This window comes from Curcuma longa, chromosome 5 (assembly GCF_044706935.1).
Source record: "Curcuma longa cultivar G26 ecotype Majalengka, Jawa Barat chromosome 5, ITB_CL_G26_1.1, whole genome shotgun sequence".
In the NCBI taxonomy this organism is placed as follows: domain Eukaryota; kingdom Viridiplantae; phylum Streptophyta; class Magnoliopsida; order Zingiberales; family Zingiberaceae; genus Curcuma; species Curcuma longa.
The window spans coordinates 5,214,870-5,242,132 of record NC_133865.1 but is presented as its reverse complement, the minus strand read 5'-3'; the positions used below and the strand labels follow the sequence as shown (position 1 = coordinate 5,242,132).

Genomic DNA, 27,263 nt, shown 5'->3' with positions numbered 1-27,263 from the left:
GCTATATCTTAAAATGCTATTCTGATTCACTAGGTTGATAATTTGAGGCAACGTTGTGAGCGTCTTGAATTTCAATTGGAGAAATCTGAAAAGAAAGCTGAAGAAGCCACAAAGCTTGCAACAGAGGAATCTGTAAAATCCAAAGCTGCCAAAGAAGTTATAAAATTATTATCTGCACAGGTAGTTTTCTGTGAGATTCACTATTCTTAAATACGGACTGGAGTAAGCTTCAGAATACATGCTTTTGAACCTTGAGTTGAGACTAGGCTAGATTATTCTTTGCAGTGTCCACATTAAACTTATACCGATAGTCACTTAAACTCATGTTTCTATGCTAAGAAAAGGTTGTGACCTTGGTTTGAAATCTTATACCGTATCAGGAGAAACAATTGAAACGTATGATTCCAATAAATTACAAAACTCGATACTACTCGGCATTGAGACAACGTGTCTTGTGTCGTTGTATCAATCATCTTAATGAGTATTATTTCATGTCAATACTTGATACTCTAAAATTGAAATAATGTTGTTATTTTTTATTTTTATTTTTGTAGTTTATCTCCATATAAGATAATGTTAAAATCGTAGCATTCTAGATGAAAAGCAAACATTGAACTTAACTATATATATATATATATATATATATATATATATATAATTCTCTTATCTTTTTCTTATTCATCTCTTTCCTCCTTCCACCTCCAATTTACCACTGACACTATATATCAAAACATTGACATGATACCGAAACAATATGTTCTAGGCTCGAGGCTTTGAACCTTGATTGTGACAATTGCTACATAAAGTTACCTTTCTGGTGTATTATTTTAGCTGCTTCCTAACATCAGATTGAGCTTGGCTAAATTGGATCTTGCTATATATATATATATCATTACCACCAAACAAGTTCTGAATTCTCAAAAATAGCACCACATTTTGCAATTTCTCCTATACTTTAAGTGATGCTCTTTAAAGTCAACACCAATGTTTTCAAATTTCTCCTATACATCGGTGCTGCTCTTTAAAATCTACACCAATGTTTTCTAATTTCTTCTATACATTAGTGTTGGTCTCTCAAAACCAACACCAATGTTTTAAAAAATTTAAATTTTGTGTCAATTAACATAGACTCATAACTTCTTGTAGGGGGCTCAAAATCAAGTATGCACACCATATATGCCTTCTCCATAGTTCGCTCTTCCAATCCATGTTCGTATTTCAAAATTTCAAATCCTCTAGGTTCATAAATGAGTTTTTGTCAAAATTCATTGATGACCTTAGACAACTCAAATGGACCCATTCCAAGTCAAGTAGATTTTTGCAGTGCCCCTGAGTCCTACCAGCTTCTAAGCTATTAGCTTGAAGGATGTCACTAGTCATGCAAAGTATGTTTTAAATAATTCAACTTACGTGCCAAGTGTGGCAGACCCATAACTTCGTGTAGAGAGCTCAGAATCAGGTATATACATCATATCTACCTTCTCTGCACTCCTCTCTTCCATTTTATGTCGATATTTCATAATTCCAAATTATCTAGGTTCATTAATGGGTTTCTACCAAAACTCATTAATGGTCTTAGACAACTCAGATGAGACCAATTCCAAGTTAGGTAGGTTTCTGCAGTGCCCATTAGTCCTATCGGCCCTTAAGTTATCAGTTTAAAGGATCTCACTAGTAGTGCAAATCATGTTTTAAATAATCCAACCTGTGTGCCAAGTGTGGTAGACCCATAACTTCTTGTAGAGGACTCATAACATATTATCTACCTTCTCCACACTCCTTTATTTCATTCCATGTCCATATTTCAAAATTCTAAATTATCTAGGTTCATAAATGAGTTTCTACCAATACTCATTGAGGGCCTTAGACAATTCAGATAAGACACATTCCAAGTCAGGTGAGTTTTTGTAGTGCCCTTAAGTCCTACCAATCCCTAAGTTATCAACTTGAAGGCTCTCACTAGCTGTCCAAGCATGTTTTAAATAATTCAGCCTGTTTGCCAAATGTGGCAGAGCCATAACTTCTTGAAAGAGACTCAAAATAAGGTATGCACCTATATCTACCTTTTTCACACTCTTCTCTTTCATTCCATGTCCATATATCATAATTTCAAATCCTATATCTCCATCAATGGATTTCTATCGAAACTCATTGATAACCTTAGATACCTCAGATGTAACACATTCTAAGAGATCCCTTATAGTTCTGGAGGGACTCATAAAGATTTATGTTTGTGTAGATCTTGTAAGACTCATTTTGTTTCAATTGGTGTATAAGTAAGAAAAGAATAAGTCTTAGGTTATCTTTTAAGAATAATATTTCCTGTGGATAATTTACTTAAATCTTTTGTTAAAAGTTCTATACTATTTTTTCACTCAGTTGTTTGATTATTCTTTTGAACTTGTGTTTCTATTTGTAATAACTTATTTTCTAGTAAAATTATACGGTGATGTAACAATATTAATAGTGCTATGATAGTATTATTTTGTTGCATCAATATTTGATCTCCTTTTCCTAGTAAGTCTACCTTATAATAACCATCTTTTTTAGTTTTAAAATATTATTGTATAAAATTCAAAGCTTCTTCATAGTATATATTTTCATATTGAAATTTGTTCATTTATATTTCAACTCTTCTAAGATGATTTGTAATGTCTTAAAGTTTTCTTCTAATTATGTTTTAGATTTGTCTAATAAGTCTTTCACTTGTAAGAGTAAATCTTTATATTGTAGTTCAAAATTTTTAGGTTTGTTTTCTTCGATGAGTTTGACTACTATGAGAAAATCTTTTTTTTTCTTTGGAATAATAAGTAAATTTAGTTGATTAAATCTTCTATTTAGAGAGTCTGGGCATCTTTGAGAAAATCTATGTTTCTTTTAAGCTCTTTTAAATTTTGATTTTGTTGCCCTACTATCTGTATAAGTTATTTTAGGATTATATAGCTCTGAGTGTAGTGGCTTTCTAAAATTTTTCCTAGACCTATTTGTAGATTAGTGAGTGTGTTTAGATGTGCAGAATTAGAGTGCAAAGAATGATTAAGTGATTTAGATCTAATATAACAATGGTGTTTGTAAAAGTCAGATGTGGTAATTTTTCTACTTGAATAAAGGGCTAAGTCTAAATAGTCTAAACTAGAAGTAGGGATTGAAGTCCTCTATTTTCATGGTTCAAGTCTTAGAGATCTGATACTATATATATATATATAGACAGACCTAAGCTAATCTTAATTTAAAAAACAAAAATTGCATAGGACAACTCAGGTGGGTGCCAGAAATTCAGAGAAGTATGTGAATATTTATGAAATTAAATATAAATTCATATAATAGCAAAACTATCACTTGTATATCTATTTTGATTCAAATTGAAAAAGAATGCATTAAATGACTTGAGACATTAAACGACTATAGATTCACATAATAGTGTTGTCCAAAATTGCTACATGAGCTTGAACTAGCTTAAATTGAAAGAGGAAGTAATATATAGTTCGAGCCAATTGGATCCAAGAACGCATAATTGTGCTTGTTTGTGAAATATATATTATGAAATCATGTCTCAAATGATTTAGTGTGGATTTTGATATTTGGACACAGAGTTTAAATTAAATTTTACTTTATAATTTGATATGTTTGTTTAAGCGTGTAGGAACTTGAGGGACACATAGGTTGAACAACTTGGCATAGCCAAGACCGTGGTTACCCAGGGCTTATGTTTGTGCAAATCGGAGAAGAGTTGCATGGGACTAAGGACGAAGATCATTAGAGTACAATTATATCTAGGAAACAGACTACATAAGCAAAGCATGAAAAATAACACATGAAGAGAGCTTAGAGCTCAATGCATCTAAGGAATAAAAAAGTTTGATGAAAGATGGTTGGCGATGGACTATGTCAGCAGAGTGAGAAGGATGGTACAACAAGATTCAAGGATTCAATGCATCCGATAAACGAAAAACTTAATGAAAGGTCTCATGATAGAAGAGAATTGTATGGTGAACCAAGAATTGAGCGAAGGATCTCAACTTAGATAGAAAACTTGATCACTAGATAGGTCGTAGTTGATATACTAGTCAACTGAATGATCCTTCAATCAACAAAAAATAGTCAACTCAAAAATTAATAGAATCATTTTTTTGTTGATTGATCAATTGTTGTCTATGAGTAATCAATTAAGGCAAGTGAATGAAGCAGTCACCATCTAAAATTGATTGTGATCCAAGGGAATCAATTAATGATGATAATGAGTTGATTGATGCTACAAAAGACATATTAAATGATGTTGTAAACGAACAAATGGATAAACTCTATTGATTAATTGACTGATGATGTCGACCAATTGATTGATGAGTGCCAACTCGCCCCCAGAACATAATTGAGTTGGCTACGATGGAACAGAATTGCAGAAGATAAGTGCCAACTCAATAAAGATCAAGTCAAAGTCTCATTTCACAGAACAGACTATCCAAATTACATATACAACAATAAAAACTTTCACGCTAATACTTTGTCATTCTTTAACCTCTGGTGTAAGCCTCAGAGGTTGTTGAACCACTTAAACATCTGTTTCACTTTGTGGTTTATTTTAATTATGCTATTATTTTCCACGACTAATTTATATGCAACCACACCGAAGTCATATTAAGGGTATTATTTTTATTTTCGCACGATATTCAAACCACCTCTACCATCTCTTTAATCTAATTGCACCAACTTGACTGATATAGGTCAATGTATGAATGTTGACCAAAATTGCTACAAAAATTAAAATAGGTATAAATAGGGAAAAAAACGATATAACAACCCTAGAGAGCCTAAAGAACAAAGGGACCAATGAACACAACCAAAGGTTCATATTTGAAACTCGAGTAGTTTGCCGCTATGTAACTCTTTTAGTTAAAAGAATACATGGAACTAAATTGTTCTAAATTTTAAAAGGAAAACGCAAATTTTATATGTTTTAGAAAACATAGATTGGAAGTAGGATAAAAGAGAACTTGTCCGATTTCTTGGACAGACAAACGAAAGTGGAACGATTTAGTGAATCTAATGGATTTGGAAGGATAAATTAGATAATGATTTTTTAAATAAAATATTAATACCATTAAATTATATAAGTACAACTTTAGACATATTTTAACATCATATTTAATATTAAAATGTAATGTTAATAATTATTTAGGAAATTAAAACGTTCATTATTTCATATTTAATAGTATAATAATAGATCATCTAAATAATTAAACAATTATCATCATCATTAATTTAATCATTACAATATGTAATTATATTGAAGCATACACATATAGCACAACAGAATCATCTAAATAATTTTAGATAATTAAACAGTATCATAATGAGATCAATTTAATCATTGCAATATGTGATTATATTAAAACCAGTATTAAGTCATTAGTGAGAAAATGCTAGAATTTGGACGACATGAACCTAATTTAAGTTGGTTGGAAGATAAAGGAACATCTCTTTAGCCAGATTATTCTCCTACTTCATAAATAGGGAAGAGAGAAAGAGGTCCAGTTCCTTTGTATGAACAAGAAGAATAGGTGCATGCTTTAAGTCTGGCAAAGCAAGTTGAAACTCGAGTGGTTCCATTCCTAATCATGAATCTTGCATATCGCAAAGCCTACAGTTTTAAACTGACTGATCACACAGCATCTATGATAAATTACTGTTTATGAAGGAACTCAAAGAAACAATTGCAATCAGTACTGTCAAAAAGTTTTCCTGACCATTCAAATTCTTGAAGAGTCACCAACTATACGACATATAACCTTCCACAATGACGGCATATCTTCTAAAGCTAGATTATGTTCCTCCACTGACCTGCCTGTTGCTAATCCATCCAGCTAGCAGAGGAGAGGAGATGAACGTGGTTTGTGCTCGGAACTTGCTTTCTGAGCAGGTCCACGCCGACAAGGTTCTTCTATTTGTTCTAAACTTATGCCCATAGTTTGGGGTGCAATAATTAAAGGAATCTGGGCATGGGCACCTCTTTTCCCTCCTTAACGGAAACAAGGCATCAAGTGCTACCAAAACAAAGTGGGGTAGCGGCCATAGGTTGGGACCTCTCAGCCATGCTATTCTGCTTACATAATCAGAGATTTAATTATAGTTCTTTCGAGAGGTTAGGTTAATCATCTGTATCATTTTCAAGGCATGCAGGATGCAAGCTGGGTAGCAACATCTTCAGACTCTTTTTTTTTTTTTCTTTCTGAAGTTAAAAAATTCTAAACTATAGATAATACTGAAGCAAGCTCAGGGAGTGCACCTTTGTCCAGAGAGAACAACGAAGTTATTAGCAGCATGAAAAAGCCTGATTAAGTCCCCCTAGTGCAAGGCTCCTTCCTGTTTGATCTCACTGCTGCTGCAGCTCTTCTTTTTGTCCAAATCTCAATCTCTGCAAAGTATGCACAGGCACAGCTAGTTAGATAGTGGTAGTTTATAATTTCTTTATTTACTCAATGGCAATATCAAGGCTGAACCCTGATCGTTGGTTTCCTCAATAGAGATTCCTTAATTTTCCAGTCTAAGACCTGATTTCTGGTGAAGATGGAAATTAGGATGAATAAAAGATATAAAAAGGATGGCAAGTATAAAAATGAACGAGGTCTAATTTTTCAATCATGTTGTGAAGGATGAAATGTATTCTGTAGTGTTCTTCCCTTGGGAGGAAGACTAAAAGGCTGAAAACTCAAAAATTAAAAATATGGCATTTATACCCTCTTTTCTTCAATAAAAGGTGGAATCCGCCACCCAACGGCCCCACACGATTGGTCCCACGACCATCTGTGAGGAGGTAAATCAGGAAGCTGCAGTTGGCCACGACGGAGGAGAGCATTGTTTCGGCTTCGCCGAGATTTGACCATGTCCACTTCAGCAACTCTATTCCGTCGTAACCAACTCAACTATGGGTGGCATGTATACCCTCAGATGATGCAAAATATAGATGATGGGGCTATGGATGCAGTGTTATTGAAGATGATGGAAATATGCAATCGGATGTAGACACAAGTGTTTTTCGCACAAAAATAAGAAAGAAGATTTATGTGAAACTGATCTTTAGTGTAGTTTTTTTTTTTAATTTTGAAGAGGACAATTTAATCATATTTCCACTCACATTTGGGTGGAATCAAAACTAGCAAAAATTAGGACTGCTTTTTTTTCATTACTTTCCATTCTTAAATGTGTGGATCCAAGTAAACAATGGAAAATAAATAACAAATGTAATCCCTCCTCCTCACTGACACCCCTTTTCCCACCCCTTTTGCACCAAGTAAAACAGGCTCTGAAAGTAACATATCAAACACTAATGAGATAATAACCCAAAGAATTGATTGACGTTTGATGAGTAAAGAAGGTGACTATTAATTGCTTGGTCTAGTAGTAAGAAAGCTACACTAATTGCTGCCAAAGGTTAGAGTTCAGAATCCATATAATAGCTATTGGGAATGATTTAACCTTGTCACTCTATACTGAATAGAAAATTGTCCGACATTCAGTGTGGTACAAAGACAAAAAAAGAATATGACCGATTGTAATCATGTAATATTACAATAAACATATTCTATATTTTCTAATTATAAATGATGATACTCATTTTCAGAATACTCCCGGGTCGCCAATATCTTTCCCTGAACATTTGACCTTCGTTTAATAACATCTCAATCGAACTCGAGAAGATTGTTCAGGACTGACATCCCCGAGCAATAAACATCCATCTCCAGAGCGACATCCTCGAGCATTAAATGTGGCCAGTATCCCCGAGCACTAAATGGAGTCAACATTCCTGAGCACTAAAGATGGCGCGACATCCTTGAGCACTAAACATCCATCTCCAGAGCGGCGGCATCCCCAAGCACTTAACTTGTATTCAACGACATCCCACTTGGATTCGGGAAAGTCACTTGGGATCTGTTCCCCTAGTACTTAGCGCTCGTCCAATAACAACTCATTTGGGTTTGGAAGACGCATCTTGAAACTAAGTGCTCGGCCAAACTAGTACTCGACTACAACTCTCAATGATTGTTCACTAACTTCCCCTTCAAAGGAGAGCTGGCGAACACACGCTACCTACATAAACATTCTTGGAGACATAGCTCAACGACTAAGCTCCTCGGTCCCTTAACCGCCTCTCCAAGGATAGCCATGTGAAGATTCTTTTTCATCAGCTATATAATAGTCATGGAAGGTAAGTTAAAGATATGGTTTTCTTCTCGTGCGCAAAGGCAACTCTCTCTCTCTCTCTCTCTCTCTATGTGTCCCACATCTCTATTGTCCCCTTTTTATTTTGACTTGAGCGTTGGAGTGGCTGCGGCGATAACGCCGACCAACCCTGACGTGCTTTGCTTCGCAGGCCATCAGATCTTGGCCAGCTAGGAGACCACCGTAACCGTAACCTCGACTCAAAAGGCATTTGGTAGAGGAGCCCGAGCAAGTGAAAAGGACACCATCAATACACAAGATTGGAGAGAAAAAACTAGGAGGACATGTATGTCCACATCCTAAATTGGTATCACTAATTTAAAAATATATAGAAGTGCATTAGGCCTAACAGTCTCCTAATAATGTTACAAGATCATTACAGAGTAAATAAACACTAACATCAGTGTTTGGAGGTTCTATTCTCAAGCATTCTCCTGGCTGTCTTAGTGTCTTTTTTTTTAAAAAGAACTTGTTTATTGAGAATATCATCAACAGGGGCGTTCAAGATCATTTGAGTTGTTTAGATTTTAGAATAGAGCAATAAACAAACGCCAAAATCCAAGTTTAGTACATGAAATCATGAAAAGTTCGATGGGTAATGATGTGGCGGTAAGAAAGGGGGTCCACGTAACGAGCATTGACTCAGTCAAACATGAGCCATGTGGAAAGGTAAGGTTTAGTCAACATGGCAGCCGCGTGGCAGAGTCCGACTTGCTGAGTTCCCGACTGCTGACTTCCACATCAAGTGAAGAGGCATGGCAAGCTAAGGGACTCGACGGTTAACGAAAGGCAAAGGGGCATGATGGTTATCACAACACCCTTTAATGGGATGCATCCCTTGGATTTCTATTCATGAAGAGCACATCTTAGCTTTCTCCGAGAGTTATGTCCCTTAGAATTCCCTCACTATATAAGGTAAGGGGAGGGAGGCTCTAAGGGGATCAGAGGATAGGCTAAAGAGATCAAAAGAAAAGAAGAGGCTTAGGGCTATCGATAAGGAAGAATTGTATCATAATTTACTATCCCAAATATTTTATCTCATTTACTTTACTGCATTTCTTTTCTCCGCTTTTATACTATTATTTGAGCTCTCTCATGACTTAGGCATCGGAAGGACTTCACCAGGGTAACTCTCAGTGAGTCCTATGATGCGTGTTACTTTCTCCAGGAATCGATCATGTTTCGCTTGAAGCTAATTTCAAGAAAGTTAATTTCAAGAAACCAACTCCTTCTTCCAAGTCATCCTGCTTCTATCGACTCCGTCCGCTGAGCCATCCTTGCTACTACCAACTCCTTCCGTCGAGTCGTCCCTACTCCTGCCGACTCCATCCGTTGAGTCGCCCAGCTCCTGCCGACTCCATCAGTCGAGTCGTCCTGCTCCTACCTACTCCGTCCGTTGAGTGTTCCTGTTCCTGCTGACTCGTTCACCCGACTCCTTCTGTTGAATCCTCCAACCAACTCCTTCAACTGATTCCTTCTGCCAAGTCATCCTACTTCTATCGACTCCGTCCGCTGAGTCATCCTTGCTACTACCGACTCCTTCCGTCAAGTCGTCCCTACTCCTGTCGACTCCATCCGCTGAGTCGCCCAGCTCCTACCAACTCCATCAGTCGAGTCGCCTGCTCCTACCTACTCCGTCCGCTGAGTGTTCCTGTTCCCGCTGACTCTTTCAACCGACTCCTTCTGTCGAATCCTCGACTCTCCGTTGTTGCTGATTCACCACAAAAGTCAATCAGCCCGCGTTCCATGGGATTTGGCCCACCCCATGTTCAGACCAGAACAGGTAATTTAAAAAATAAAGCATGGAAAGATGTTTTGTAGAAATGGAAGTTTCTGATAGAGATGCAAGCAATGCAATGCATAAAAGGTAAATCGCTGACAAGGAGATACCGGAAAACAATGTGCTCAACAATCCCTAGTTTGTGATTACCCGCTAACCATTTTTTGTTGCAGTGCACAAGACATCAATTTTCCATATAGAAAAACAGATTCCTGTCAAACAAGATGACCACATTCTCAGATCGTGGAAGTGTTTTGAATAATTTCTCTGGCAATGTAGACAAGCTAACCACCCTATCCCAAAATCCAGATCCCCAATCCCCTATCCCTATCATGCCCCAATCCCTCAACCTGTTCTTGCAGTGCACCATACACTGCCTTCCCCCTTTAAAAGCCCTCACTACTCCATCTTCTCACAAGGAAGTAGAGATAGTAGCACAAGTGATTGACTGATAAGATGGCAGGGTTAAGCGTTCTCTTGGAGACAAAAAAGAGCATGCCAAAATATGCAAATATCGTAAGACAAACCTCACTTATCAAGAACCCCTCTACTTCTTCTTCTTCTTCCTTCTGCACAAGCCCTTTTCTGGAAAATTGTTCTCTCTGCCGGAAAAAGCTGCAACAAGGCAAGGACATCTACATGTATAGGTGAGCGGACCAAACCTTCTTGCCTTTTCGGAGTTACAAATGGAATTTTTGATCTCACTCTGCGATTCTCTCCGGGGTGGCTTTCGACGCGAGCAGAGGGGATCGAGCATTCTGCAGCGAGGAGTGCCGGCGGCAGCAGATATTTATGGACGAGGAGGGAATGAGGAGAAACCACTGCTCCTTCTCCGCTACGGCCGCCGCGTCGAATCGCGGTAAGCCGAGGAAGATTGGCGGGAAAGGGGCGCCTTCCGTAGCCGGTCGTCTCGCGGGCTAAGCTGGAGTCGCGCGCTAGGAAGCAGAAGAACAACTGCTCTTGGCAAAATATAATCACGAAATTGCCACTACTATATATATGTGGTTTTTTTTTCTGATAATTAATTTTAAAAATAAATGATCTTTCCTCTGATCATTAAATTTATATATGCTACTCCTAAATATTTGACTACAACATTATATCTATGGAATAAGTTTCTTTTCTTCCATGTAGAATAATACGATGGATGATGATAACATTTTAGTTGCAAGAGTTCTCATATCCTGTTTTTATAATTTAATTTTGAAATTGTTTTTTCAAATTACTTTAATGACCATAAAGGTTTAAAGTCATGCTTAAAGATCAAAAATAACATTAGAAAATTAATAGAGATACAATGATACTCATATATTATGATTTTAAGTTTTTAAGCTTTTAGTCATAACACCTTAATAATCTTGGTTTCACATTACATAATTTTGAATCCCTTTAGTTATCAAGGTATGTTGGCTAAAACACCTTAATAACCTATAAGAGGTTTAAGTCATCATTAAAGAGAAGACTAGTGGAGATATAATAAAGGTTGCTTGCTCATCTTCTTCCTTGTAAAACTACTTGTTTCTTCTTCGTCACTATAAGCGCTTTGCCCGTTTTCTTTATCTTAAAATTGTAACCGTTGCTTGTGAAACTAGCCGTATTCCCCTTGCTCGCTCATCGTGATATTCTATGCAAGATATGAGCAAGGGTTTCAGTGCTACAATGAGAGATATGAGCAACAATTTTAGCACTACAATGAGAGATTTAAGGTTTTGGCACTGCCATAGAAGGAAGGAGATGTAGGGAATTAAGAAAGTTTACAAGAGATCATAAAGGAGCGAGCTAGTGATTTCATGGCGAAAAAAGATAAGCAAACAACTATTAGTAAAGAAGATGCAAATGATTTAACAAGCAAAAGGATCAACCATGAGTGAAGGAGCTAGTAGTGTCATGGAAAAAAGATTAGCAAATAAGTGAAAGTAAACAATTTGCAAATATATCCCTAATTAAAAATTAAATTTGTGATTCTAATTCTATCTCTTTGGGAACTTTGCCCAAATGGTCATGTGTGTGTGTGACTATAATCCTTAGCTTCTCCAATGGATAACAAAACGGGAATACTTTGAAATAATATCACTAAGCTTGAGATATTTTGGTAATTTTGAAAGCTTATCGGATTTTTTGTAAAGTAGTTAAAACTTAGAAGAGATAATATTAAAACTTAAAAGGGGTTTTAGGGTAAAATATAATATTTTAAACTCTAAGTCAAAATGAAAACTTATATAAATTATAAAAGAGAAAATAAAATTTTCTCTATCTTTACTTTGCACCTCTCTTTCCCCAAAGTCAACACTCCATTACTACAATATCTTTTCTTAATTCCTCCCAAACCACACCCCTCCAAAGTAATTTGAGCCAATGGTGCAACGGTAGAACATCCGGGTTATAACTCAGGCATCCCTTTTTATTAGAAATTTTCCTCCATGGGGAAAAGACACTTTTTTTCATTTATTATTAAAATCCAGAGATGTGGCTACTGGGATTATCATTTTTTTTCCAAAGTAATAGCATCCCTTTTTTATTTTTGAAAAAGACACTCTTTTTTTTATTATTAAAATAATATTATCTTATCCTAGCACATTTTTATTTTTAATTTTATATAGTAGTTATAATTTTATAACTATTAAAACTGAATTATTATGTTATAATAGTTATAATTCATAACTATTATAATATCTTATTATTAATATTGATCATAATTAAAATATTTATATTATATCAATTATAAATTATAATATTTTAATAATACCGAATAAGGATATCTTTAGAAATAAAAATGGATTAAGATAGGATGGGGTGTTATTTGGATAATAACTTTTTTGAAGTAAAAGAATAACTCCTTTTTATGATTCCAATGAAAAAAACTCCTTTTGATTTTTGATAAGTAATTTTGCTATAAAAGTTACATCATAAAAAATAAAAAGTATAAAGAAATGTAACAATTATCTTTATTTTAGTTTATCTAATTATTTCACAAAATATCCTAATGGGTAAGAAAAAATAATATTTTAAGATGTGATTATTTTAATTTCATAAAAATATTGATTTGCTTTTTTGTAATGATTGATGTTTTTATTTAAAAAAACAGCTTATTGGACTTTGCAAGTTACATTTTTGAACAAACTTTAAACATATCCACTTTCAAAAAATTGAGTTTAATTTGAAAATATTTTAAACATATCCAATTTTGTTGAAAATGTTATAACGGTAATTAGTAAGTCATTGCTTAACAAACAAAACACAAAGTTTGTGGCCTAGTAAAATGCAAATATGTTCAATACAAGTAGTCATTTACTTCCTTGGTAGGAAATAATTTGAGAATTTTAAAAAATGTAAATAAAAATGAGCAAAAGAAGCCTTATTATTATTTTTATTTTTCAAAAATTATCCCAATTTTTTTGTTTCCTAACATTGAGGCATAAGCTAATTTGCAAAAGTGTATATGTCGTATAGTCCTAACATTTATTTTGTAAAAGTTTATTTTTATAAAGGTCTACCACTAATAAATTATATTAGAGAAATTGCCCTAAAAAATTCTAATGTTGATTTTTTGCCTTGCCTAAACCATTTTTCATTTAATTATCAACTCTCTTCTCTCTCAAAAATAAAAATAAAAATTATTTAGATTTTTAAAATTATATACCTAATTTTGACACTCAACTAAACTAAATTTGGGTAAAAAAACTAATTAAGTATAAAAATTAAAAACTTATGCATAGTTAGGATTATCTAGAACCTTAACATTATTTTAAAAATTATATAAATATATTTTGTCATTACATTAAATCAAAATTTAATTTAGTATTAAAATATGAATAATAATGTATAAATTTCTATGAATATTAAATACATCTCAAATAATATCATGGAAAAGTAATACAGGAGTAATTTTTAAGTAAACCTACGAGGCTTACAATCATTCCTTCACCGCTATAAGAATAGAATCGCAATAGGATTTAGCGATGGAATTACTATTCCGTCACTAATATAAAGATAGAAATAAATTTTCATTGTTAAATTAACGATGGAATTAAATCTCTATCGCTATATTTTGTTTTAGCGACGGAAATATAATTTTGTCGCTAGTTTTGCATTTTTAGAGTTTTTTGACTAGTCCCCCTCCCCCCACTTGTGTGCATTCCTCTTTCTTCGCGATCACCAACGGTCTCTCCGAGCTCCAACGTTTCCACCTTCCTCACAACTCTCCAACATTCCTCTCCTCTCCGAGCTCCGATGTTCCTGCCCCGTCTTCATGATTCTCATTAGATCCTGCCCCCTTTACTATCACTGGCATTGGGCTTGGCCTGGAGAGCTCGCCAGCGTCAACCATGCCTTAGCCCTGCTAGGCAGTAGCTTGGCCTGGTGCAATTTGAGGCCCGACCTCAATCCTGCAAGCAAGTAGCTTGGTCGGTCGCGATTTGAGGCTCGAGCTCAGCCCTGTCCGGGAGCTTGGCCGGCGGCTTGGTCGGTCGCGATCTAATGTCTAAACTTAGCCTTGTCTAGGAGCTTAGTGTTGGTGCAGGGAGCATTAGATGATTGAACCAGAATTTTGATAATGATAAAGGGTTTAAGTTAAACCTATGAAGTTAACTAATGAGCAGGTAGTACAGGGAAGTCCTGGTTGCGATTAGGCAAAGGAAGTCTTAGCTAGTATAGAGTACTGGGCAGGGAAGTCCTGGTCAGGAGGACTGAGCAAGGAAGTTTTTGTTGGTGCAATCAACCTCAGGTCAATGTTGACTAAGTTGGCTAAGCTCGGTTTGACTAGAGTTAGATTTTGATGTTTAATCAATATGTTGATAAGATGTCAAGTAAGTCTAGGTTGACTGAATACTTGATGATGAGAAGTCCAGCCGTTCACTTGGCTACCAGGATTCATAAACTCTAGTACTTAACCTGGAGGTCTAGAGTTCGAATCCTAGGGAAGGCAAAAATCCACTGGCCAGGGGTGGAAAGACCTAGTGAGTAACGGCACGGCCGAGGGTCGTCGGTTGACGACATAAGGGGTCGCCAGTTGGGCCGCCAGTTGGGCCGCCCAAGGGGCCGAGGGGCCGGGTCGTTACAAAGTGGGTCATGGAGGACCAGACACTTGGCACGAGATGGAAAGTCCAATATGGAAGTTGGCAAGAGGAAAGTCCTTACAAGGGTAAGGCAAATGGAAAAAAAGTCCTTACGGGTAAGAAGACCGGACGTGAGGCAAAAAGGAAGTCCAAGAGACGAGCTCTTGGCATGAGAAAGTCCTTACAGGGTAAGGCAAATGAAGATCAAGAAGGTTGACGATCAAACTTTTGATCAAGCGAGGAAGTCCAAGAGGCGAGCTCTTGGCATGAGAAAGTCCTTATAGGGTAAAGATAAATGAAGATCAAGAAGGTCGACGACCAAACTCTTGATCAAGCGAGGAAAGAACGCGGTAAGACTTCATTTCAGCCACTTGATCCTGGTGTCATTCAACTGATTTTAAAATCTAGTTGACTAGTTTTACACTTCAGTTGATTGGGTTTATACTTCAGTCGACTAGGTTTATACTTCAATCGACTGGGAGCGAACAGAAGGTAAAATGACTCAACAGGATCTTCACATCAGTCGACTGAAATAAAACTAGTCGACTGATGGAAAAAACCAGTGGACTGAAATTTAAATTTCGACAAAAATCAGGCGTGATTTCAGCAATTCAGTGACCGTTTTCTGGATTTGACTAAATCAGTTGACTGATTGTGACTAAATCAGTCGACTGGCATGGTAAAATCATTCGACTGATGACATAAAAACTAGACCTGTTTAAATGGTGAAGAGCTACTCATGGAGAGAAAGATCTATGTTGTTTATGTTCCAAGTGCTTGTGCTCTAGTAATCAATAAACCTGCTGGTGTTCATCTACAAAGCTTGGAGAAACCCCTTGAAGAAGAAGCATTCTCATCACTTTTGTGTAACATCTTTACTCTTCTTCTTTCTTGTATTGCTTGATTGTTTGTATACAACTTGTTATCTGTTGTAAGAAGGTTTCTTCGCCTTCGGAGTTTATCCGAGAAAGAGAAGATATAGTGGAAGAGTGAGCTGAGTGAAGATCCTTGGATTAGTCGCCTCAAGGAGGCGAATACCAAGTAAATCCTTCGCGTTATCATTGTTGAGTTAAAAGGGTGTGTAGCGATGATTCTTCATCGACGAAAGTTCAAGCTTGATCAAGTGAAGCTATTCAACCCCTCTTCTAGCTTACAAGGTCCTAACAGTTTTGGTCAGGAGGACTAGGTAAGAAGACTTGACATATCAGAACACCAGATGGGAAAGTTTAGGCGGGTCTGGAGGACCTGACATCTAGTGGTGAAAGTCCTCAGGGCCGAGGGTCAAATGCTAAGTAAAAATCCAATGGATCTAGAGGATCGGGTTGGCAAAGGTAAATTCTCCCGAAAGAAGTGGGTGAGGACATGTTCCCGGAAAGAAAACAGTAGACGTCCATCTGACCTAAGATTTTATTGGAAATTTAAAAGTCAAGACCAGACAGTTGATAAAACTATCCTTTTCCTGCTTTTATATTCTGGACTAACCTTGTGATGCAGGAAAGGAGGAATCAAAATTTTGGATTTTAGGCGCTCTTACCTGGATTCAGGCAACCGGAATGTCCAGGTGATCGGACGTCAGTTGATTAGGCCAGAGAGGCAGATGAGGTGGCAAGTTCTCAGTGGTTGGGACACCTCAGCCTATATGCGTCTGAATATGTATGAGGCGTTGTGGAGTCAAAGTTGATCCGACAATCTCCATGTCAGCATCCAGGCGCCTAAAAGATATCGAGTCAACATCAAAAGCTGATCGATAGGATGGCACCCGAAAGGAGTTCTAGGCGCCCGGATCGGCCTATATATGCAGCTGCGAGGGGAAACCCTAGTAGATAACTTTTACGCTACTATGACAACCTTCTGTGCGCGACCAGCACATTCGAGATGTCATCGTAACATCGAAGAGCCGCACCGACTTCTGCACTACACATCTACTCTTTTAGTCGGTAATTTTACATTCGTATTTTGTACTTAAATTCTTAGGATTGTAAAAGTTTACCATTCCTAACATCTTTTGTAAAAGTAAAAACTCCGTTTCGTAAGAGAGAAGTTTAATAGTGAAATATCCGTCGAAAATGGTTAAGCACCATGGGCTTTGGAGTAGCAGCCTGTGATTGTGAACTAAGTAAATTCAAGTGTTCACTTCTTTATTTTCGTTGCATTCTGCACTCTAATTTCCCGCAAAACAAGTAAAAAGTGATGAATACGCTATTCACCCCTTTAGTGCTCAACTTGATCCTACAATTGGTGTCAGAGTGAGGGGAGTGCAACCACTAATCGAGCAAATTAGGTTTTTGTCACTCTAATTTTTGATTTATTTCCTTTCGCATTGCTAATTCAAGACCAAGTCTTCGTATATATTTTTTGTTTATTTTCTTGTGCAAGTTAATGACCCATTAAGAAGGCTACAGTACCGCGAGACCTACTCTTTTTTTCGGTGAGGACTTTATCTACTAGAAGGGAAGGATGGAATATAACCTTAAGATGCAAGTAGAAATGTAGATAGTGATCCAAATCGGGTTCACTCTCCCAATTGATGCCGACAACATCCCACAGCCATGTAAGAAATGGGATACTGCAATAAAGCGTAAAATAGAGGCCAACGTGAAGGCAACCCAGACACTACAATGCAGCCTCAACAAAGAAGAGCTCAATCGAGTTGGTCTCTTCATAAGTGCTAAGAACTTATGGGACAAGCTCATTGAGCTACACAAGGGAATGTCAGATATGAAAGTAAGCAAGTGAGATCTTCTGTTAAATAAATTATATAATATTAAAATACAGGAAGGTGAATCTGCGAGTGGACTGCAACATGAATCCAAGATTTGTTCAATAGTCTGTATGTCATAGGACAACCTGGGAAAAATTGAGACATTATTAGGTACGCTCTGAAAGCATTCTCGAGGAACACCTTATGGACATCAATGGTTGCTGCGTATAAGGTTTTTAGGGATCTTTCTAAAATTAAATTGGATGAGTTATTTTCAGAGTTTGAATTATACAAACAGACTAACGCCAATCCAATCGAGAAAGGGATTGCACTTCTTGCAGGACAAGCGAAGGAGTGCAAGCTAAGATGTTAAACCGAGGTCAAATTTAAAGATGTATCAGATTCTGAAAGCAATGACGAAGTCGCCACCGAACTAGTTAACCTAGTTTGAAAAATGTTCAGAAAATGAAAAGGATTCAAGAAGTTTGATATGAGAAAGGTGATCTAGAAAGCTGGATCAAGCAAGGCTCCAACCAACAAGGCTTAAGTCACGTGTTACGGCTGCAACGAGAAAGGGTACTTCAAGGTCGAGTGCCTTACCCAAAAGAAGGAGAGAAGAATAAAAAAGAAGGCACTGAAGGCCACATGGGATGAATCCTCCTGAGAAAACTCAGAGGAGGAAACAAACACGAGCTTCCTGGCTCTACTAGCAAGAGAGAGGAGCTAGCAGAGACTGAGTTTGAACTCGACACTGAATCAGATGCTGAGTCAGAATCAAGCCACAGATCCGTATTTGGTTCAAAAAGTTCAAACACCACTATAAGTAATCAACTAACTGGCAAATTGTATTCTATTATTTATTATTTTTCTAAGAAACTGGAAAAGTCCAATGTCCATGTTAAGTTTCTCCAAAAGGAGATAACACTCCTTAAGGAGAAAATTAACCTCAGCTCGTCAACTTAAAGGTTCAGACGGGAATTTCAACTCAAGTCCAACTTGAAAAAGAAACTTCCAACTTAAAACTCAAAGGGTTGTGTACAATCAGTCGTTGGAAAATTTTACTTCAGGCTCCAAGTATCTTGACATGATGCTTGAAACTCAAAGGGTTGTGTACAACCGATCTAAACTTGGACATAAAATCAGACATAGATCATACTTGTCATTATTAAATCAAACCAAAAAACCCTGAGTCCAAGCATGAGTTCCAAAGTCTAGCCTGACTAATCAAGTTAGATGGAACCAATACTAGGTCCTCAAGGATCATATACACTATCTGATCAGACCCAACAAGGGTCATGATCCAGGGGATCCAAAACCATCTTAGTTTGATAAGACTTGCTTGATTTCAATTTTTTTTTATCTTTGTTGAACTTAGATTGAACCTAGGCTAGTTAAGAACATAGACCTGATTAATACTTGCCCAACCTAGTACCAGGATGGAGCGAGATGATAGTACGCTAGGGAAACTCGATCTAGGTAGTCAAGTGGGGTAAGGAGTACCCTATTTAGTTTGCTTAACTTAGTGGAACTAACCAAATCTACCTCACCAAACTTTAGACTAGTTAAATCAAAGTCATTCTTTTTATTAACTAAGTGTATAATTTCATGAATTAGCTTTGTCTTAGAAAGTGATCATTGTTTTGATACCCAAGAAGACTCCTATGTCTCGCCATTGCCTAGAAGCTAAAATATAAAATGTATACTTAATTAGTTGATAGTTAAACTTGAATCTAACTCAAGATTAATCATATATTAGAAAGTCACATGTTGAATTAATTAAGAAAAAATTGAAAGACCATCTCACACAATCCATAGGATTAATTGCTTGATAATCTAGAAATGGATGAGATGGAACTAGAATCCTAAGTAAAATGAACTTAATTATGAACTTAAACTCAATTAATTAAAAACTTAAACTCAATTAATTAAAACTTAACTTAATCAATTAAACTTAATTAACTAGAACTTTCAACTTAATTAATTAATACTACAAATTAAACCTTAATCAACCCAACCTATTAAAACCCAACTCGTAAGCCCGATCCGACGGAATACGGGCCCTTGGATAGAAAATCGAAGAACTCTGAACTGCTTCTCGAACACCACCCACAGTTATGTTTAGGCGCCCGTGATTTTCAAAATCCAAGCGCCCCGTACTGCTATGATATCCAGGCACCTGGATTAATATCCAAGCGTCCGAAACACATTTATTTAAGCATCTAAGACATAATGTTAGATACGAGAAATTTTGCTCATTTTGGAACTTGTCTTGTGAAGACGAAATCAATGAAACCGATTTGGGTCAAATTAGAGGTCGTTTGGTTAGTGAACCAAACGATTCAATTTTGAATCAAATTGAACTAACTTGGTTTAGTTTATGATGAAAGAGGTTTAGACAAAATAAAAAGGATGAGAAGATTCGCCTTGCAAAGACGAATCAAACAAAATTAATTTGGGTCAAATCGAAGATCGTTTGGTTAGTGAACTAAATGAACCAAAATTGAACCTGATTCGTTATAGTAACTGATTCAATGATTACGGTAAATCCTAGGGTTTAAGCTGATTTAGCCCCACCCCGATTAAAGTTACTGTGCATACCTCGTTAAAACTAAATCACGATTACTATTACCCAGCCCGTGACCTTCCCTTCCGCGCACGACCCTTGACCGCGCGACCCACGACCGCCGGCCCTTCCACGCGACCCGCGACGCCAACGATCGAGCTTGTCGGAACCGATGTAGACATCGTCGCACGCCCGCGTCCGGCTCCGGAAACCCCGCAGCTATCAGGCTTTAAAAGTCGAGCGTGGAGGAGCGAACGAGGGCAACACAGTAGAGTTCCTCCCCCGATCGCCCCTCTGCAAAGCTGACGCCTGCTCCCCGCGATTGCCTCTGCACGCCGCTAGCCGAGCCCCTCCTATGTGAGAACGCCACCTCCCTATGATGAGTTAGAATTTTTATGCACTTAATCGATTTAATTTTGGGTTCTTGCATGAAAATAAATTGCTTAATGATTTAATTTGATTATATTTGTGATATGTTGCATAATTAGATGGTTGATGATAATTTATGTGATTTAATGGCTAATTTTACATTAATTGAATTTGATTAGTTGTAGGACTCAAATTGAACTAAGATCGAGCTCAACCATGATCGAATTGAGCCAAGATTGACCCAATTGATCGATCCAACTTCATGAATCAAGACTCAAGTGCGATTAGGATGGAACTCGTGCGAATTGGAGCCAATTTGGAGCTAAATTGAGTGAATTTGGTTGAAACAGGCTAACCCGGATCGAACTCAAGTCAACCTAACCTGTTAGCTACAGTACTCTAGTTTTAACAAGAACGCTACAGTAACCAAAATCATGGTTACTTTAGCACACAGCAGCGCCGTCTTCTTGATTGTCTTGCTTCACCTGTTTCGTCAATTTTTTTAGCGCGGAAGCTTCAGATTTCTTCCTTCCATTTTGATTTCCATATTCCAGAGAGTAATCACAACCTAAGTTCGGCGTCAATTGGAGGTGATTTCATCCGGTAAGGGTCTCGCCAGAGGGAATTGTTCTGCCACCATTTTCAGTTGGGTTCTTCGGATTTAACCAATCGAGCAATCAAGATCGCGAGGAGGGGTTCTCTAAGGGGTCTTGAAGGTTTCCAAGCAGCACATTGCTAGACATTTGGAGGATTTAGCTGGATTTCATTTATCCTGATTCGGCTCTGTTCGGCGCAGCAAGGAGGGTTTCTGATACCGTATTGCTTGGAGTTGATTCAGAGCAACCTGAGCTGGGATTGAGAGGATCTATTCTGGGATTTTCGATCAAAGATTGGATCTTGTGTGACGGCAAGATTGAAATTGATTTGAAGGGAAGAATTTGAAGTTTCTGATTTCATTCTATTTTTACTGTTTTCATTCGTTTCTGTCAAGAATGATTTCTGAAACTTGTTTGACTAATAAATCTGTTGCAACTCCTTAAATTCATTTTGTTTAGTTTATCATCATCTCGTTTAGTTTGTTTAGTTTGTCTTAGTGATTCTTTTGTTTCAGTTTTCCTGATTTCTTCCTTCGGCTAAATCTGTTGCATTGAACATTGTTCAGTTTCAGAAACTACACTGTTCCGTATCAGAATTGCATTGTCCAGTTTGTTGATGTTAGTAAATTGCATCCGATTAGCTGTTTGGAAATTGAGATTGACTTTACTGAGTTCCTGAATTAATTGCAATAGGATAGTTTTTGCATTTACTAGTTGTCTACCGTTGCATTCAATGTTTTAGCTAGTTACTCCATTACTTAGTTAATTTTTGAATGTTGCATTTGGATTTCATGTTCATTAGTGTTGGGTTCTGATTCCCTACAATCTGAAGTAGTTGACTCTTATATTTCATAATTAGAGATGGTATATTTCAATGCATAACTAGTTTAGAATTTACTCCTTGAAATTGACTTGAATTGCATCTTAGGTTTACTTTGATACCTTGGTTCAATAGTTTCATCTTTAGGTTAATGACTTGCATTTTTCCTTTACTTGCTAATTTTTAATTACATTCCATTCCAAAACCCCAAAACTCATTTACATTCGAAAAACTCAAAAAGAACGACACGCAAACTCAATCAAAATAATTTTCTATTAGCCCTTGGAAAAATACGAGTCGAGGCACTTATACTTCATTTGTTTGTATTCATTGTGGGTTTTCGATAATTTAAATCAATTTGCAACCCTAATTGTGACATATCAATTCTAGGGTTGTCAAATTTTTGGCGCCGTTACCGGGGATTAGTAGCGGTGTTTAGGTATAGTTATAGCTAGTTTGCATTGAAACTTGCTTATTAGGGGTAAAACTGTCTAATTAGTGCTAGTTTGTGCTGATTTGTTCATTTTGGTTCCAATTGACTTGAAATTTGATAGGTTGACAGAAAACGGCCTAGGGATCAATACTCAATGAGCTTGTGAAGCTTTGGCTTTATTTTATCGTTCATCTTTACGTACCTTTGTTCTTTTGCTTTTCCAGATGTGGACTTGACACAAGGAGTTATCCTATCGCATACCTCGCCTGCTAGAGACGCATCGGGAGGTCCTTGCCCGAGAAGCCAAGCGACAAAATTAGGTCGATCGCTCGAGTAGCTCAATTGAAAGTGGGAAGCTTGTCCAAAGATTTGTCAAGTTTGAAGCTAACACTAGATTCAATTGAGGCTACATAGCGAGCTATGGAGCAGTCAGCCATTAAGGAGCAAGCTCGCCTCTCGGCCGAAGTAGAATATCTTCGAGCCAAGATGATTACCTATAAGTTCAGGGAGGAAGACCGCTAGGTGGACCAAAAGTCAACTTTTATAGCTTCGGTGGAGTTTAACGACATGCTTGCAGTCAAGGGCGCCCTTTTCTTGAACAAGGTTTTGTCAGTGTAATGGAACAATTCCGAGCCCATGACTACTCTTCGACCGACGATTTAACGGACTTCCTGGATCCTTACAAAGTGTTGGACATCATCCTTGGCGAGCTTTTGGGGTCCCAACCATACATCTCCTCCTCGTAGCTAGCCTTGTATTCATTGTTTGCATAGACCTGTGTTTGGTTTTTTTTTTGTTCCCATCTTATAGATGTTGGGGTTGTTAGTTGTCCTTATAATATTCTAAGTATTAAGTTCGTTTGTTTTTTTTTTCTTTTGTTTGCCTACTATTCTTTAGAATTTTATGAAAGAAATTCTGCGTACCCGTCTTTTCATTATGATAAAATATATACAGAGTACATGAGTATTTTTAGGCTACAAATTAAGATGACTATTTACATTCTAATAATATAGAGATTATTTCTATAATCTAACAAGGTAAATATTTACATCTAATAATAGAAGATTTATAGAGATTATTTCTATAATTCAGAGATTATTTCCATAATCTATCACACCCCCACAGTCGAAGCGGGAGGTTGTCGTACGTTGAGGCTGTCTCGAAAATCATCAAAGAGTATGCGCGGAAGTCCTTTAGTGAAGATGTCAGCAATTTGATAACGGGACGGAACATGAAGAACACGCACCTGCCCACGGGCAACTTTTTCGCGGACAAAGTGGATATCCATTTCAATATGTTTAGTGCGCTGATGTTGAACGGGATTTCCTGAGAGATAGATCGCACTAACATTATCACAATAAACCAATGTAGCCTTATGGACCGGATAATGGAGTTCTAAGAGAAGGTTTAGGATCCAACAGGATTCTGAGACAACATTAGCTACCCCTCTGTACTCGGCTTCAGCACTAGATCGAGACAGAGTAGGTTGACGTTTAGAAGACCAAGAGATTAAGTTGTCTCCAAGAAAAACACAGTATTCAGAAGTGCAGCGTCTGGTATCGGGGCATCCACCCCAATCAGCATCAGTGTAAGAGATGATACCAGAAATCGAAGACTTGTAAAGATGTAAGCCATAGTCAAGAGTGCCCTGAATATATCGCAGAATTCGTTTGAGAGCATTCATATGTTCACCCTTCGGGTCATGCATATGTAAGCAAACCTGTTGCACAGCATAGGATATATCTGGTCTCGTAAATGTAAGATATTGTAATGCTCCTGCTAAACTGCGATAATGTGTAGGATCCTCATAGGGAGATCCAGAAGAGACACTCAGTTTAGCCTTAGTATCTACCGGTGTGGATGCAGGCTTACAAGAGGTCATGCCGGCTCGTTCAATAATGTCCTCAGCATATTTACGTTGACAAAGAAATAACTCATCTGCATGTCGTGTAACGGCAATACCTAAGAAATAGCTGAGAGGGCCCAAATCTTTCATAGCAAATTCAGCAGCAAGGAGGGATATAATAGATTGGCGAAGTGCATCAGATGAGACAGTGAGAATGATATCATCAACATAAAGAAGAATGTATGCCATGTCATTTCCTTTTTAATAAATAAATAGAGAGTGATCAGATTTGCTATGGGAAAAATCAATGGTGGAGACAGAGTCAGCAAACCGTTGATACCAAGCACGAGGGGCCTGTTTAAGGCCATATAGAGATTTCTTCAATAAACACACATACTCTAGATGTGCAGGGTCTTTGAAACCCAACGGCTGATGCATATAGACGGTTTCATGTAATTGACCATGCAAGTGCATTTTTAACATCTAACTGATGGATGAGCCAAGATTTTGACAGAGCTATACTGAGAACGATCCGAATAGTAGCTGATTTCACCACAGGGCTAAATGTTTCATCATAATCCACACCAACTTGTTGTGATCTGCCATCACCAACAAGACGAGCTTTGTGCCTCTCAAAAGAACCATCAGATTTCTTTTTATGACGAAAACTCCACATTGAACGAATAACATTAACATCAGAAGGACGAGGCACCAACTCCCACGTCTTATTTTTAATAAGAGCATCATATTCGTCTGACATGGCCGCTTTCCAATTCGGGTTGGACAAGGCAGCTTTTGGGTTACGGGGAATAGGGGATGGTGTAACCGATGACGTCAAATTGAATTGACGTTTGGGCTTAAAGATCCCATGCATGCTGCGGGTTGTAATGGACCGAGGCAATGCTTGGCTTGTTTGGTTATGATGTGGGCTAGGTGAAGAGACTAATGGATGTGTTGTTGTAGGTGGTTTGGGTCGTGGGGAAGTGTTGTTGGGCCCAGATGAAATAGATGGGTGAGAAGAAACAGGTTATGGGAGAGGCATGCTTGGAGCCGGTTGAGAAGGGTGAACGATAGTAGGCTCTTGTTCTTGCTGATGGACTGGAGTAGGTTGATTGTGAAGATGATGGTGCAAAAGGGGATGCAGACCGTCACTCAAAAAATCATAGGAGTGGGAAGAAGGAGCATGTAGGTTGGCAAATGGGAAGTTAGACTCATCAAAAATGACATGTCTAGAGATAATTATTTTACGACTAGACAAATCATAGCACTTATATCCTCTATGATTGAGCGGGTATCCCAAAAAAACACAAGGGGTGGAACGAGCTTGTAATTTATGTATTGTGGTGGAGGGAAAGAGAGGATAACATAAACACCCAAAAACCCGTAAATGTGTATAGGAAGGATCCCGATGATAAAGAATTTGAGTTGGAGAATAATTGGAGAGTATCTTGCTAGGGAGAATGTTTAAGAGGTATGTTGCCGTTTGGAGAGCATGATGCCAAAATGATGGTGGCATAGAAGAGTGAGCAAGAAGAGTTCGAATCAAGTTATTGATTGCTCGAATTTTTCGTTCGGCTTTGCCATTTTGTGGAGAAGTATGAGGGCAAGAAAAATGAAGTACCATACCATTAGTGTTACAAAATTGCTTAAATGACTCGTTATCAAATTCCCTCCCATTGTCACATTGAAAACATTTAATATTTGTCTCAAATTGGGTTTGAATGAGTGCACTAAAAGACAAGAAAATAGATGAAACTTGTGATTTTCTTCAAATAGGAAATGCCCATAAGAAATTAGAGTAATCATCCAAGAGAAGAATATAATACTTATGACCTGCCGAACTTAAAATTGGTGATGTCCATAAATCACTATGTATTATATCAAAAGGTTTTGTAGTGCAAGAATTTGAAATAGAAAATGGCAACTTAATATGTTTCCCAAAAATGCAAGATTGACAAACAGAAAAACATGAAGATGATTGACAGTCAATAAATTTATTATTCCTAAGTGAACGTAAAACAAGTGCACCCGGATGCCCCAATCGATTATGCCATAAAGCAGGAGAAAGAGCTGCAAAGGTTGATGGAGAGGTGGATTGATGTCTGGTAGTGGTGGTGAGAGGATATAGGTCCCCAGTGCTATCACATCTCATTAGCGGCATCCCTGTCTGAGAGTCCTTCACAGAAAAACCAAATTGATCAAACTCAATAGAAACATTATTGTCAATGGTGAAACGACGCACAGAGATAAGATTTTTAATGAGTTTAGGGACATGTAGGACATTTTTCAAAGTTAAAGGTGGGTGAGGTGGGGAAAGGAATTTTTGTCCATAACCACGAATTGGAATTTCCTGTCCACTGCCAACAATAATATTTTTGTTATTGCTCATATTAAAATAAGATGAGAGAGTACCTTGAGATGCAGTCATGTGTGAGGTTGCACCAGTATCCATGTACCAGTTTTCATCAGGAACATTTAGAGATAAATTGTGCATTGCTGCATCAATGTCAGTAGGTGCATAACTCGAAGGAGGTGACACTTGGGCATTGTATGCTTGTGGTGGACGATTGCCAAGAATTCCAGGTTGACGAGCAGGAGGTGGGCGAGTCCATGAAGAGGTGGGGTAAGGGCAAGGGGGAGCAACCCATGCTTGTTGTCCCCAAGACCCCGATTGTAACAACCCCCCCCCCCCCTCTTTCTTATACTAATGAGACGTTACGTACTTAAACTTTCCTTAACTTTTACTCATTAAATAAAATAACTGAAATAAACTTTTCTTTTTCTGTTTAGCATGCGGAAGCAAAAGAAATAAATATAAATTCTTGGACATAAAATAAACATTTATATAATTCTTAATCTTTGATCTTATTCCGCGGTTCCGCCG

At 37.4% G+C, this 27,263-nt stretch overlaps 1 protein-coding gene across 2 annotated transcripts in view; it reads left to right on the top strand.

Moving 5' to 3' along the window:
- Nucleotides 1–27,263, top strand: part of LOC141829398 (PH, RCC1 and FYVE domains-containing protein 1-like) — a 52,943-nt gene that overhangs the window by 11,428 nt on the left and 14,252 nt on the right. For both annotated transcript variants that reach the window (XM_074716858.1, XM_074716859.1), the window contains one exon: nucleotides 34–180. In XM_074716858.1, coding sequence (XP_074572959.1) covers nucleotides 34–180 — 147 coding nt within the window. The remainder of the gene's footprint in view (nucleotides 1–33; nucleotides 181–27,263) is intronic.